This window comes from Neodiprion pinetum, chromosome 6 (assembly GCF_021155775.2).
Source record: "Neodiprion pinetum isolate iyNeoPine1 chromosome 6, iyNeoPine1.2, whole genome shotgun sequence".
NCBI lineage: Eukaryota > Metazoa > Arthropoda > Insecta > Hymenoptera > Diprionidae > Neodiprion > Neodiprion pinetum.
In genome coordinates, this window is record NC_060237.1 from 4645233 (window position 1) to 4660540 (window position 15308).

At 48.6% G+C, this 15308-nt stretch overlaps 1 protein-coding gene across 8 annotated transcripts in view; it reads left to right on the forward strand.

Annotated features, from left to right (window-relative positions):
* Ten-m (teneurin transmembrane protein Ten-m) overlaps positions 1-15308 on the forward strand; it is a 341617-nt gene that overhangs the window by 171241 nt on the left and 155068 nt on the right. For all 8 annotated transcript variants that reach the window (XM_069136871.1, XM_046630559.2, XM_046630564.2 and 5 more), the window contains one exon: positions 5311-5610. In XM_069136871.1, coding sequence (XP_068992972.1) covers positions 5311-5610 — 300 coding nt within the window. The remainder of the gene's footprint in view (positions 1-5310; positions 5611-15308) is intronic.

Here is a 15308-nt window from a genome sequence, read left to right on the forward strand (position 1 = left end):
CCCTCCTATTTTTCACACCTTTTTTTCTCCTCCCCTTTCACTTCATGCCTCCCTTCCGTGGTTTAGCCGGGGAACGAAGGTAAACGTAGTTGCCTAAACACCCCCAACCCCGAGTCACCCTCCGTTATTATTTCACGGTAATAGAGTTATCACGACTCGCTTTTTACGTCGATGATCCTTCGAAAAAGCTCGCTTTCTCTCGCTCGGCGTACAAACGTTCACCAAAATGTTGTCTCAGCCGTTACTGCTTTTCAGGGGCCGCAGGTTCAAAACAGGGCAACCGCCACTTGGTCTCAAAGACCTTGTGTACTCACTCGGAGGAGGGTTCGGGTCGTTAGACGCGTCGGTATCACAGGATCGAGTCATAATTTGCTGGCGTTTACGAGGCAAGGATATGCGTCTACGTACCTATTCCCATATCGAATAATTTATCCATACCAGCAGACGACGCGGTGTAAAAACACGCTTCAACGAAAATGGGTTCACCGAACCGAGACTAGGATATAAAAAAAAAGACAAAAAGAAAAAAAGAAAAAGAGAGGTGGAACTAAGAATAAATCACATGGCAGAGATAATGAAATAAAAAGAGAATCTGCAATACCGGAATTTACATAAAATTCACCGTATCCAGATAAGATTTCGAACGGGCAAAATTTCAATTCGATACCTGAAATTTCGAAGCGTGCATGACACGTACGTACGTATGTATGATAACAGCGCGATACCGCGCAGGAGAGGCGTCCTTGCGGGTAATGGGGTGCCTCAGGACACACATAATTCCGAGACATATTGCGGCGTGCGTTGGTGGCGCAGGACGTGAGGCCGAGGTAGGCACCGGCTTGTGCGGCGCGACGTTATCGGGCCGGCTATTTCAGACGGATTAACATAAATCTATAAAGTCAACGTTATTCCCGAGCGAAGGCAGTAATCTGTAGATTAGACGGCGCACGTGTCCTTGTCGCGTCCTGTGTATCTAAAGGACCTGCGTAAATAGAGTTAACGCGTGTCAGGCCGACGTGTCCTTCCTCGGTGGGTCGTCGGCTGCAGCCTGCATCAGGGTGGAAACGTGTGTTCTCGACGCTCATGGGCATCCAGAGAATGGTTTTCAAGGGGTATCGGAGAGACGAGATAACCCGGCTCTCTGTCTCTTCCTCTTCATCTCTCTCTTTCTCTGTCTCACCGGGCAGTCGATAGAGTTATCCGCATGTTCCTCCACCTTCTCCCGTTGCTATCAATCTATCTCTTTATCTCGCTTCTTTTTTTTTTTTCTTTCTTTTTTTTTTTTTTTTAACACATCCTTGTAACCCAGCCCTAACGCGTTTTAACATCAACGCGTTATCAGCCGTCCCATATACCATACTTTACGGACTAATAGAATATGCTAACGCGCTATAGCGCTCAAACGCGCGCATCAATCCCGACGGACGTCGGGGTAAAAGTTTAACCGAAACGTTATACGTGACTCCGGTCGCTGCTCACGCGGTCGGATGACTCGGAGATACACTTTTTTTTTTATATATAATAAATTTCATCCGGCTCCCAGATATTTTCGACTGTACGTATCAACGCTATCTTAGCCCCTGCTGTAATGCCCTGCCAAGAGCAATATGGTTAACGCGTCGTCGCCCTGTAATCATTCCAGCTAGATCGTAAACAAACTCTCGTACTCGTTCGCTCGCTCGCTGGCGGCTGATTAAAATTACGTTTATATCCAACCGAAATTTATTTTTTAAAAGAGGATGAATAAATAATATAACGCAGAGATGTAAAACATTGGTGAAAAATTGATTTTGTTAACAGTAATCTCAAGAGTGCAAAATGGACTCACTGTATTTCACTCACCTTAATTAAAAAAAATAAAATAAATAAAAGAAAGAAAAATCGATTCAGCCATCTGCTCTGAATTCGTGTGTTCGTTTGTTCGGTTTTTCTCTAAGACCTCCATGATTTTACCTCACACCCCCATTTGCTCCTATTCGCGTTCACATAGAAAAGTTATACCCTGGGATTAGCCCCGGAGTATTTCACCGTTCAACGGGAATGTTACGGCAGTTCATACCAAGTGGCTATAACACTATGCGGAACCGTGATAAACCTGCGATTTTTTGTACCCAACAGTCGCTGCAAACAAGCGAAAGATCAGGTAAACGGTTCGAGCAACAGAAAAGTGTGGACGAGGTTGTTGGAGGTCTCCGACTGCTCGGTTATCGATTTGCCTATCCGCCTGCGAGTCTTCGGGAGCAAGTGCAGTCGCACAGTTGCATGGGTAAATCAGAGAGAGAAAGGGAGAGGAAGTAGAAGACACAGAAGGAAATAGAGTCGGAGAGAGAGAGAGAGAGAGCGAGAGAGAGTGAGGCACTTGATTGACTTTTCTAATTGCGAGCAATTACAACGGGAAGTAGCTACATCAAACGTAATTAATTGTCGCATACTGGGGTTGCTGCAGTGCAGCAGCAGTAGCGGCAGATTCGTTGCCCGACGGTAGGTGGGAAAAGTGTGACGTTTCCGCAGCCCTTTTTCAAGTTACCGTACAAACCAGTGGCGCTCATACCAAGAGCGACCCGGCTGATTGCTTCGTGGTAAATTCAGGAGGGTTCAAGAGGAGCTGAATGCGAGAGCGAAAGGAGTGCCGGAAAGGTGGGTCGCATAAGCAGCGCCGTGGGAGCAGACGGAACAGGTGATGGTATCGACCTGGTGGAAGGCAGCAGGAGCCTACGGGATTTCCGTAGTGATACGGTAAGGAACGAGGTCACCGGGTGAAAAAGATTCCGGCTACGGAGTTTCGTTACCTTTAAAGAGATTGTCGGTCAGGCACAGCGGCGATGGTCCATCAGAAGATTGGACTCCGGCTATAAGGGCATGAAAAACCGAAAACGAGGAAGGACTGAAGGAGACAAGAGACAGAAGACGGGAAGTTAAATGGATTGACGTCCGTCGCTCGATGCGTTCGTTTCCGATGTCTCGAAAATACTAGCTCGTGTCGAGGAGTGAGTATGGGTGCGGGAAAAGTTTTTAAATCATTTGAAAAGGGGTCGACCGACAACTCGATGCAACAATTCGGGCCAAGGCTTATCCCGATCGCGAGGGGTTAATTGCCGTCCGGAAAGTCGGTTTTTCTCTGGGTAAAAAGTTATTTCGAGTCTCGACGCTTTAGGGTAAGTTTTGGCTTCGACACGCGATATGGAGATGCGTGAAATATTCGAACTCTACTCGGCTACTCGCCTTCGTTTACCGCTACGGCTTTCCTCGCGAAGAAGCCATCGAATCGGATCGAGATAAGGATAAGCCAGCCGGTAAGGTGGCAGAATTTCGGGCGGGAACGGTGGAAATTGGCCGATTCTGAATCTGAGTGCCGATCTCGAGAAACGGCAACGGTCAGGCTTTTACTAAAATCTTACCAAGGCTGACCAAATTATCGAGAATGTGGTAATTTTCTCCACGTCTCGGTGCTTTTGTGAGCTTGTGATTTTTGGCATTTTTATAAATTCCCTCCGCGCGGTAACTCGGCTAACGTAATTATATAAAATCGCTAAGCCGGTTAAGCGTTAAAACCCAGTAAGTTTATTTAGCTTGGGGCGTTTAGAGGGGGAGAGAGCGTAAACAGCGAGAGCGGCGCCGGGAGGGAAGAGCGAGAGCGAAAGCGAGAGCTGCGGGGAAATAATTCGGTTATCCATGAGTTCAGTTCCGCGTACGCCAGGGTTGATACATCGCGTCCATTAACGGTATGCGCGATCAAACCTAATTATAATGTATCTCTCCCCCGTCTTCATCCCCTTCTTTCGCTTCACCCCCGCCTCGACAATTCGAGGGACAAGGCGCGGGGGTGGCGACCTCGATTCGCGGGATTACGGCCCCCGGTTCGATTATTATCGGAGCAGGCAGGCAGCCAGCCAGGCAGGTAGCCCGACTCGAAGCGAATCGAATGGGTTCGATCGACTGTCGGCAAGAAAATGCCGACATGAAGTATGGCGGAAGGCTGGAGTCTTTGTTCACTACGACGTCGCAATCGGGTTTTATACGGAATATCAATAAAAGATGTAATACCGATACCAATATATATATAAATACAATACACATACACGGGTATACGTATACCGTCCATGTATTCTTGGCAGAGCCGCAGAGTCACTCCGTTCCGCAGCAAAATATACTTTTACAATAAGGCTGCTTTTCAGCGCTCCCACGTTTACAACGCTGGATAAATTTGCTAAATAATTTCAATTTCGCAGTCACAGTTGGACGATACGGAATAGGATAAAGTTTTATTGGGCAGTAGAATCCAAACCCCTTAAGAATTGCAAAAGAGTAAAATACCAGTGCATGCTTATAATAAAGGTAGTAATATTATTATCGTACGATAAAAGAGTACAAAATATGTAAACTTATAACGGCCGGTTAATCGCAACCGGTTTGCGAATTGACAAAATTACACGTAACGATATAAATTCCGTGCTCTTTCGAACCGTTAATCTATAGTCGCGAACTTAACGGGGCCAAGAATTCTCTAGTTCCCCGATAGGTTTCACGACTGCACTGTTGCAGAGTATCGGATTCAGAGTGAAACTGGATGCCTTGCAGCATCTGGCAAAATAGTTGTTGCCCATAAAGTCGCTCAGTATAGCCACTCCATGAGACCTCCCAGGGGAGTAATTAGCAGCCGTCACACTCTCAACGGGAGGCGAGATCTTCGGCTTCATATTTCTTTCTACGTCCTCACGGTACACCGTGTACACGGTATAAGCTATAAGGTATACACAAAGGAACGAAGGCCACGAGGGATGTAAAACTATCGCAGGGTAAAATCGCGCGTGGATCTGTCAATCGCGGGTGAACCGAACCGCCCGACAGCGACCCTCGGCTTCTCGCACCGGAAACAAATCCCCCATCACCTCGCCCCTTGCACACCCCGGAAGTCTCGATTTTCTTCTGTTTGTCCAAGTGTGTTGCGTTTCGTGTCAGCGTGCGTGCGTCCGTGGTTCTGACGTGCATCCCCCCCCTCCCCACGGGGCCCCCGTTTCGGGGCTGTTTTGCTTTGTGCCCTAGTTCCCTGCGCCCCGTAGCGAAGCTGGCTAAAGCTCGTCTTCAGAAAGACCCGTAACAACGTGACGCCTTACAAATTATTTCCGGAGTCAATGTGGCGACACTTCTCTCTTCCTTTCCTCGCACGCGCACAATTCCTGCACCGTAAACGTCGATTATGCCTGACAAAATTACGGTGACAAGGATCGAGCAGCGTTCGCGAAAGTCGATTTTAAAAATGTGTAAATTCAAACGCGGTCGTTCCTGACCTCCCGTTTCGTTCTCTTTCAGGGAAGGGACGGTTCTACCCAGCCTACAGCCTCAGCGGCAGTGAAGGCGAAGACAACTCTCCGAGCATTCGCGGAGGGCGTGTTTACGCCCCGAGCAATCATCAGAACAACCAGGTCCAGCACAATCACTATAACTCGAGTCAGCACAAGCAGCGAGCCTACCAGCATCCTCTGTTCCACGTGCCGGGAAGCGGAGCCGGACTCAGCGACACCCCGACCTCGGGCAACGCCTCCGACGAGACTCTGACGGACAGCGAGCTTACGAACCTCGCCAGGGACTCGACGCTGCTCGTCCATAACGGTGAGTAACGATTTCACAGTCTCGAAAAGTGTTTTCAGTGAAACTTGCCACACGATAAAAAATGTAGCCTTTTCCGATCATCTACACGCACGCGTATGAGAAAGGAGGAAAGAAGCGAGATCGACGATAAAATCTTGCGATTATTCGTCAAGAGGTCTCCGGAAATGAGTGAGGGGGGTTGTCAGAATCGGTAAATCGCAATAAGGGAAAATCGTGTCTCCGCATTACTCAAAGGTGATGGATGACGGGCGGGAGTCTCGGGCATTCTGTCGCACAGACGTTGGGTTATAGCAAAAGCACGGCAAAGCGTCAAGATGACGTATCACCTCCAAGCTGGATAGCGCAGGTCGGGTTTCGCTCGGTTGGGTTCCAGTTTGTTCCAGATCCTCAAATATACTCAGTGCCTGTCTTATCGCCCCTCATCAGGGTCAGGAGTTATCCGCACGTCGCCCACGTGATAGAAGCGTATATAACCAAAAATTCTTCCCTACCCCGATATCCAAGATTTGCTGACGCTTGTTCCGAGGGCTGTTCATTTTTTCCTTCATCTCCCTGCCTATCTCCCTCGTTCACACTCTCTCTCTCTCTCTCTCTCTCTCTCTCTTTTTCTTTCTCTCGCTCTTTTTCGCTTCCTCTCGCGCGCACCTTTTGTGCTACTTTACTTTAACTTTTGTTCAAGAGCTTGAGAGCTTTGGCGGGAAAGCGGGGTCGTAAGAGTGCGAAAGTTAGCGCGAAGAGTTCGCGGTGCGCACAATAGATTACGATCAACCCGTGACAGCTATCGTTCTGGGTCCTGACGAACGAAAAGTAAATAAAAAAAAAAAAAAAAAAAACCTCCTTATATAAATCGCTCCTTGGAAAAGAGAATGAAGCAAAAAGGGGGAGGGATAAAAAAGGAAGAAAAAAAAAAAACAACCTAGCGATTCTCGATTCTTCGAGAGCGCTGGGCGTTCAAGCGTTACAAGTGCACGGCATGGAAGCAGAAGCACGGGTGCGTGTGTGTTGTTGAAAAATTCATGGATTCACTACGGTTCGCGTATTTTGGCGTCGTTTTCTATCGCAACCGCGTCTAAACGGAGGCGAGCGATTCCATTGTGCCTCCCGGCGAGCATCATCCATCATACGGGTCCATTCTTATTTGAGCAAATATCCCCGGTGGTGAAACACATCCTGAACAATGATTGGGTCATTCTGTCGTTCACCCTCGGTCGTCGTTGTCCCCCCCCCCCCCCCCCCCCCGCAGCAGGACGAACGAGTAATTACCCAAGAAATCTGCATGACAGAGGAAATCGCATGATTCGTCGACTGCGTACGGCGGGTCCCGAGCATTACCGCGAGTTCTCCGCAGCCGATCCCGCAATGCTGCGCGCGGTCCACCGGATGGCATTTAATAAGCGCGTCTTCAATCATCTTCCGCGGGGAAGGGTGGAAGAGGGGGAAGAGAGGGAGGGTTTGTTGCTGTGCAATGGCGGGGAATATAGCGGCGGGAAACTCCGTTGGGGATTACGCCATTAGCATTAATATCGTCATCGAGGGATTTTTGTATTAGCTACGGCTTCGCGTGACGAATTCACCGACGCAACGCGACCCGCGCTTAAGGATCAACAACTACGATACACAACGTAGTCCTACGCCTATCTTGAGCCCCGGTCTTGCGTGATGAGACGGAAGTAATACACCGCCCTCCTCTACGCCGGATTCACTCCGCTATTGGTCACGGATTTCGTATGGACGATTGCCGGTATGCGCGGCCAATTTTCATTCATTGATCCCGCTTCCCATGTACGTTATACATACTAACCGACCTTGGTTTTATACGGGGTATTCGGTCGTAGGAATTTTTTTTCCGAGGAGGTCAACAACGTGCGGCCAAAAAAACCGATTTCCCAAGTATCTCAAGCCTCCGATTATACCCTCGAAAGGAAGGACGGGACTATAAAGCTTCTGCCGGTGGTGCTGCACCGCTACTCGCGTTTCCTGATAGGGCATTATTTTCAGAGGTATTCTCTCTCCCTTCTCTCCCTTCTCTCTCTATCTTCATATCGGGCATTACGAGGTACTGGCGCTATTGAGGTCACTGCAGCGCTTTTTCAAGTGAAACCAAGAGCGAGGAACAGTGAGATCGAAATACTCTGAAATCGAGAAGGTATATAAACGATCGAAGTCAGTTCTACGCGCAATATCTGCACTGGGAATAATACGAGAGACAAGTTATGAAGGTGACGGGGGAAAGAGGTGCCTCGAGGGCACTCGAGGAACGCGCAGTGGTCAACCAACCAGGGTAGCGGAGGTGGCGAAGGTGGTAAAGGTGGACGAAGAGCGTGGGAGCGGGTCGATGATACGGGATGCGATGCGTGGAGGGAAACGTCGAGTCTGCAAACCGAGCTTCGATAAAACGTAAACAGAAAACGTCGAGATAATTGATCAAGTTCAGAAGAACGGATCCTTTTTTGACATCTCGTAGTTGGGTTAGGTTAAAGCGAGAACCGAGGGAGAACCGCTGCGGTTAATTAGAGGCGTGAAACGTCTGGACGTTCGGTCACTCCGTCGGTTTCCTACCTCCGACTTTCTCCTCCCAGTTTCGCAGAGCCACTCCACCCTTCCCCGTCCTCCTCTTTTCGTTATACCGCGAACTATAACGACCTTTGTTATCGTGGATGAACGCTGTCGTCCGGTCTCGACAATGGAGACCCTTTCAAGTTGGCCGTACAATCCACACGTCGAATCACTCGCGCCGAGAACAGACCCCGGTTCCTCGTCTCCTCGACACCAAAATATAACGATACTTGTAGACGACCAATTTTCGGCCCTCGTTCCACGGATCGATGATCGAACTTTCACGACCCGGCGGCGGCAACAAAGAAAGCGAGAAAATTCTCGCTGACTGTGTAATTATTTACGAGCACGCGGTTAATTGCACCCTGTAATTTATAACCATGGGACGAAATTATTCATGTCAGTAATTACTCGTGTATCGTGAGAATACGGGTACACCTTTCGCGAATAATTTATACACGCTAGATAGTTTAAACCTGTGTTACTAATTGCTCGGAAGTTAGAAACAACTGTTGAAAAATAAATAAGTAGATTATACCACACCGGCACCCATCCACCGAGAGTTCTAGTTCCACATCACATCAGGAAATAGACATATTAATCCACGAGCGTTGTGTACAGAGGACCTAGTGCTTGCCGCTTCGTTATGTTGTGAAGCATCAAGATTCCGTAACTGTAACGCTAGAATTTCCGGTAGATTCAAAGTTCAATTAATTGAAGTATGTTAGCCAACATTTGACAGATGGAATGCCCTATAGATACATATTCGTACGGTACCGACAGGCTTGAGTAATTAGCCGAATTCCATATAATCAGCGTTGAAAACCCACCGGAATTACAGTCTTACTGCCCTGATCCGATCATACTCGATTGGCGTCTGTCATATCCAATACCCAATTACGTATGCAGGCTGAAGAATCCTCTCTAATTTTTTGTCCTGTAAAGGCAGGTTTCGAACGTTGGAAGAAGATATTGCTAATTCGAATAGAGGATATCCGAAATAATTTCACGCACGACTCCCGATTCTTAAAGCGGAACGCGGAGTGAGGACGAAATTTACTCTAGCTCGTTTATCTCCGGCTTCGAATACCGCGCTCGGGCGTATAAATAACGGTGAAAAAAAAATCGATACATATTTTCGCGAGCTTTGGGTCCCCGGCCTCTCCTTCGCCTCAGTGCCTCCGGTCGCCTCTTTCACCCCGCGCTCGGCTTCCTCGCCCTCATCCTCTTCCACCGCCTCCGCATTCTGTTTTGCGCCCAATTTGCGGCCCATCATCGCTACGGAAGAAGCAATTTCTAACTTAAATGAAACTCTCTCTTCCCTCCCCCGCCCCCCTCCGCCCCGACCCTCTTCTCTCCACCTCTTTCCGACTCGCTGTCCTCGGCCTCGATCGGCGAACATCCCCGCCATCGGAGAAGAGGAAGAAGAACCCTTTTGCGACGAGTGGCCGGAGGTTTTCACCCAACTCGCCCACGGTGGTACGTACCTTTAACTTTTATACGACCCATTCGGGAACGGGTATATTCTTGTCAACTTATCGATCGACGGGACATCAAACGCGGCGTGGCATTAGCATCGGAAAGCTCTTTTCGGTCCGTAAGATAAAAAACTTTGATATCCCTCAAACTTCAATGGGTGGACGTAAGATTCCGAACTGGACCAGCGCTTGGGGATAATAAACGGAATAATACCACGGCAAGATGTGACGTTCGACATGGTTCAAAAGCGTCAGTGTGACACAACGCTAAGGGGAATGGAGGCGAAAGCTTTTCAAACTCGAGGATCCGACCGAGCGATTATTGCGGGGATCAGTTTGTCTTTAGATAACAGAATCAGCAAGGGTTTGCTGTATTTAATGAAACTATTACCGCTCATTGATTGCTAAACTTCGGTATCAAGAGGAGATTATGGAAGTTCGTCCTTAGTTTGTCGGCAATCTCAAAGTTGTACGGAGGCTCACTGCAAGCTCGCTTTGTCAACGAGACATCTCGGTCTTAATCATGACGGGGAATAAGAAAAGACCTGCCGTCAAGACATCCCCGCCAGATTTCGGCAAATCCTTGTTACAACTTCGTTCACATTGTAGTTAAACATAGAATCTCTTACCTACTGACATTGTGATCGCGACTTGAGAAATGTTCGTACCTACGCAACTGCAGATCGCCGATATTGCGCGAAGAAAACGACCCCATCACCCACTTGTGAACGAAGCGGATAAACTGTACGATTAGTGATGAGTGAAGACAGGTTTGTTACCGACTATAAAGATCGATCGGCCGTTGTGAAGCTTCGATATCACTCAACCACGACTGAATTACAAGCCATTTCGCGTATGGAGTACCAGGGCGGTTCATGATCCATTGGCAAATCCCACGTCGCGTTCAACCCAACGCGATATTTTACCTCCGCGCAGTTCCATTGGTAATAAAGCAGAGGCACCGGACATTCGGTAACGTCGGTCCAAGAGGGAGGAACCATTTTAAACCGAGGTTCGCCCCGAGCCTGGCTAAGCTCAGGAATTTGTGGTCGGTCAAGCTCGGGTAACGGCCTATAACGGCCTATAACGGGGGTATTAGCTCGGCTCTCGGATGGAAGTGATCTCGGTCGGTGCCTCGACGTGAGTTGCAGGGATGGAGAGAGAGGTTGGCCGTAGATTGTGGGCCAGATGGAAGGACGAGAGAGGAAGTGGAACAGAAATGGCGGATTTCAGAGTCTGGATCCGCTCAGCCACTTGCTTTAACCTGACTTGCTTCACCTTCCAAACCCCACTGCAGCCATCGGCAATATCGTTTCCATTTACCTAAGATGTATCAGGTGTTCACCGAGTGCAGCTTTGCGCGTTGGAACAACGACTGGGAAAACGGGACGCTTTTATCCTACATCGTGTGCTATATACTATTTTTCCATCTTCTACAGCGCCAAAGAATGCCCGCGGGCTGATCGGTTATTTATTAATTTCGCGTGAAAAGGCTTGATGCGGTCAGTGCGGGTTTCTACGGTCGAATGCACTATCCGATCGCTCTTTCGACGAAGAAATTGCGTGATGTAAGAACAAGCAGCTGTTCGGGGCTCAGGTCTCCATCTTGAAGTCATTCGTGAAGAGGAGTTTTGATCCCTGGCGACCATGCCCGCATGTTTATGTATGTCGACCTGATTGCAAAAGAAGACGCGGCAGTTTGTCTCTGATGTCTGGAACTTGGGGAGGGAAAAGTCCGCGGTCGAGTAGCCACCGTCCGCGCCTGAGAACTTTGATTCCCGAGGGAAAGAAGACACCTTACGTCTGATTTGGGTCCCTCAAACTTTGTCTTTTCACCTCGACCCCCGAATGGTGCGAGCGCTGTTCCCGCCATCCCGGCTCCTCGCCCTCCGTCCGCTTATTCGGCTTCACCCTCCACTTGTTTACGAATTACCCTCTCATTTCCATCCTTTTGTCATTCCCTGCAGACGGAATTTAATTTCCATGTTTTCGAAAGAACAAACTTTGCCGCTTTACCGAAGAAATAAACCAGCGGAGAAATAAAAAATAAAGAATAAAAAAAAAAAAAGATAAAGAAGATGGATAAAAAAAAGGGAAGATCCGAGAATACAAAAAATAAGTAACAAATGAACATATAAATGAGGCGAATTACCCCTTGCAGGTTAGTTGCATATTTTTCCGCTGTCGCGCATTACCCTGTGAGGACTGTGATCACTGGCATCAACTGCTTAAACACGCCCGCCTTGTTCAACTCCTAGATTAAATCAAGCATTGAGAAGCTTACAGAAAACTGCTTTCCGCAATGAAATCGAGGTGATTGGTATCAAGTTTCTATCGCGATTCCGAAATTCCCATATCTTCGTACCTAGTTCGGAACGCAATCTGGTCAGCGGCTTTCCCTTTTCTCCGCACTCCAAATATTGATACTGGGGCGAGATTCCTTTTTTCCGTAGACCGGAAAGAACCGAGGACAGAGGCAGAGTAGTGAGCAGAGTTCGGCCAGCGGTGATGAGAAGCTGTGCTTTGCGGGTCTGGCGACTCTCCGTTCAATCGAGACAGTGAGGAGCTGCAGGGTCCGCAAACAATGGTTAAAGTTTCGAATGAAAGAATTCAGTGGACGAAAAAGACGCGGTGGAATGTAATTTGTTGCCGTAGAGACAATGGAGACGCGAACGACGAGAGACAAGGGACACGGGACACTGCCGGAGCGACGGAAGCAAAGACGTAAGACTTTTCTATACCTCGTACAATCCACTATCTCTCCCACGCGTTCAAGAAACAATTTCGTTTGCCGCGTCCATGTATACATATATATATATATATACACATGTATGTATGTATGTATGTATGTATGTATGTACAGCGAAAGCATAGACGTTCGTTGAATCGCGACTTTGAAGTTTTCTAATCCGACCTCGAACGCATTCCACTTCTGGCACCATGGCAGTAATTCAAACCTTTATCTCAAAAGTCTCGGGATTCGTTTGAGAGTTGCAGGACCCGCGGTTCGCGGTTCTCCAGCCATAAGATATTTCCTTCTTCCTTCCCGGAGACCGGGAGAAGAAGAGAAAGAGGCTGATGCTGCACGGGGAGCTTGCAGAATGCGCTTTGGCAAGTCGGGAAACCCGAGCTCACGCCGCCGACGACACAACCAACGTTTCAATCTCGTTTTGTTTCAAGGGAACCTACGCGAGCAAATACCTCGTGCCTCAGGATGGGAAACTAGCCCCGGGTCAACGACGTGCCAGCGCAAATATTTATCGAACAGATCACGTGTCGAGAGTCAATTGCTGAACAGTCCACTTGACCAATATTTTCTTCCAATATTCGCAACGCGGTTGTTAATGAAACGTCGAGTGCTGTTCCGATCGTCTTACACGCAGCTTCCGGTTTATCGGAACATTCGTCCGTAGCTTTTGTCGATCTTTGCGGGGCTTTCGTGCGTAACCTACTCGACTTTCCATTCCTGTCCTAAAGTAGATTAAGTGGGAAGGGACGGGGGAAACTACCGAACAGAAAGAAACAAACTTTTTAAATTTAGTTTACGTCTTAAATTGGCAACGCGGGGTGAACCGAGCTGCCGACGGGGGTGAAATGGGGGTACGGATCTTCTTCGGTCTCCTTTTTCCTTTGACTTTGCCTCCGCCTCACGTCAACCATGCCCTCTCTTTTCATACACGCGTACAGATCACGCGTGTGTAAGTCGATGTCTACTTTTATATATCCGTACACACAACCGCCATCATGCGGGCTCAAAACTGATCTTTCAATCCACAGTCCTCGGCTTCAAACTGCCTTCTTTCTTAACCACACGCGCTTGCCGCTTCTCCTTTTCATTTTATCTCAAGGTAACCGCCACATCAGCGTTGCACAGAAAAAAAACCTAGCGAAGCTGCAGTTTACGATATGCAAAAAAATGTGATAATAATATTGCGCACTTCCGCGATATCTTTACATGCTTGAGCGAATAGCCTGCACTTCTCACTCTGCGTTACACATTAGTCTACGTATCCGGGACACCAATTTGATTGTGAGATGACAGAGCTGAAAATTCCCAGTCAAGCGATATTCCGAGATGCCAAGCGAACCGCTCCGAAGCTTGCGGAGTACGGCGAAAGGGGGGTGGAATAGATATCAATGCCACTGATTGGAATACTTCCGCACGACAGCCTCGGTCGCTGGAATTCCCAGAGCCAACACGCGTTTCCATTATACGGATCAACCGGAAACTTGAATTCACATGTTGAAGGCGGAAGTACGTGTACGAGGGGGTACAAATTACACGATATTTTCAGCGCCTATTGTCCCACAACAATACGCAGTGTTGAAAACATTGTCAATCGTAAAACAAATTATATGCCTGGATAGAATATTAAATTATTTCAATACGATATCACTGTCAACGATTATTTTTCTAAGAATTCAAGTCTCAAGAAACGAACATCGAATATACGGAGGTGAATAAGGTTGGGAGAAGAGACTCTCTGGATATTTTCTCCCGCTTATCGTCATCTCCGGCACTCAGCACACGTAACACAACTAACGAGGTTCCCCAGGCTGCGAACAGTCGGTGAAATTAAACGCGCCCCCCCCCCCCCCCCCCCCCCCCCCCCGCCCCACCTTTCCCACCCGCTACAGCCGGCCGTTCCACCCCTGAGATCCGCGTTAGCTGGCTAGACTATAAAGTTCAGGAGTTTATTGTTTCCCGCGTGCGGAGTAATTTAAAAGCTCAACGGACACGGGATGGTGCCGACCTGCCGCAGGACGCGTGCCCTCAACGGCCTCTTCGTGCCCCTTTTTCTCAGCCCCACTCGACGCTTCACCCTTCCGTTCACTTCTCTGCCGGAGTACCGTAACCCCCGTGTTTTCCCCCACAGGTTCTCCACTTTGCTTGACATTAAACACCGTGACTCGCGAATAGGTCGAGTGCTGCGGTTTAGCCTGACACTACGCAATAAAAGAATTTGGGGAGGGGGAGGAGACGGATCGTAGGCGGAATTTTTTGGCAAAATATTCGATACCGATGATCATTGGCAGTGGCTTTATTTCGGTGGGAAAAAATTCGTGCGAAGGAAGCTGATGGTTTTGAGATAAAAAAAAAACGGTGGGCGTCGTGTCCGACCGAAATTAGGATCACGGCTGTATCCCTCGATGTTTATTATCCGGAGTACGGAGTTCCCGGATCAAGTATTATACACACACAATACGCGCGGACGCGTTGAACCTGTACAGACTGCAGGGAGCGGCACATAAAGGGATAAAACGGTAAGCGTGGAACATCGAACAAGGACTCGAAACGGCCCAAAGCCTGAGCCAGGACTTTCTTACGACTCGCCTCCCGCTGGGCCCCGTACATTGTTACTTTAATTCCGGGCCTTTGATAGCGATATTTCATTTTGAGGCATGGCGGGGCCCAACCGGGTTATTAGTACCCGGTGATGCCCTCTGGATGATGGGGCGCCCTCCCCCCTCCTACACCCCGATCGCGTAGCTGCTCCGCACGCCCACGCATTGCCATATTTTTTATTGTGTCAGACCTTGAGCGGAGCGATAGCCGGGCGCCGGAGGAAATTGCTGGAGGACACAGACGGGGAACAGCGCCGCTGCCACGCACCTCGATTCTCTCGTCCTCCATTCGCTCTCCAGGTCGAGTTTCTTTTCAAT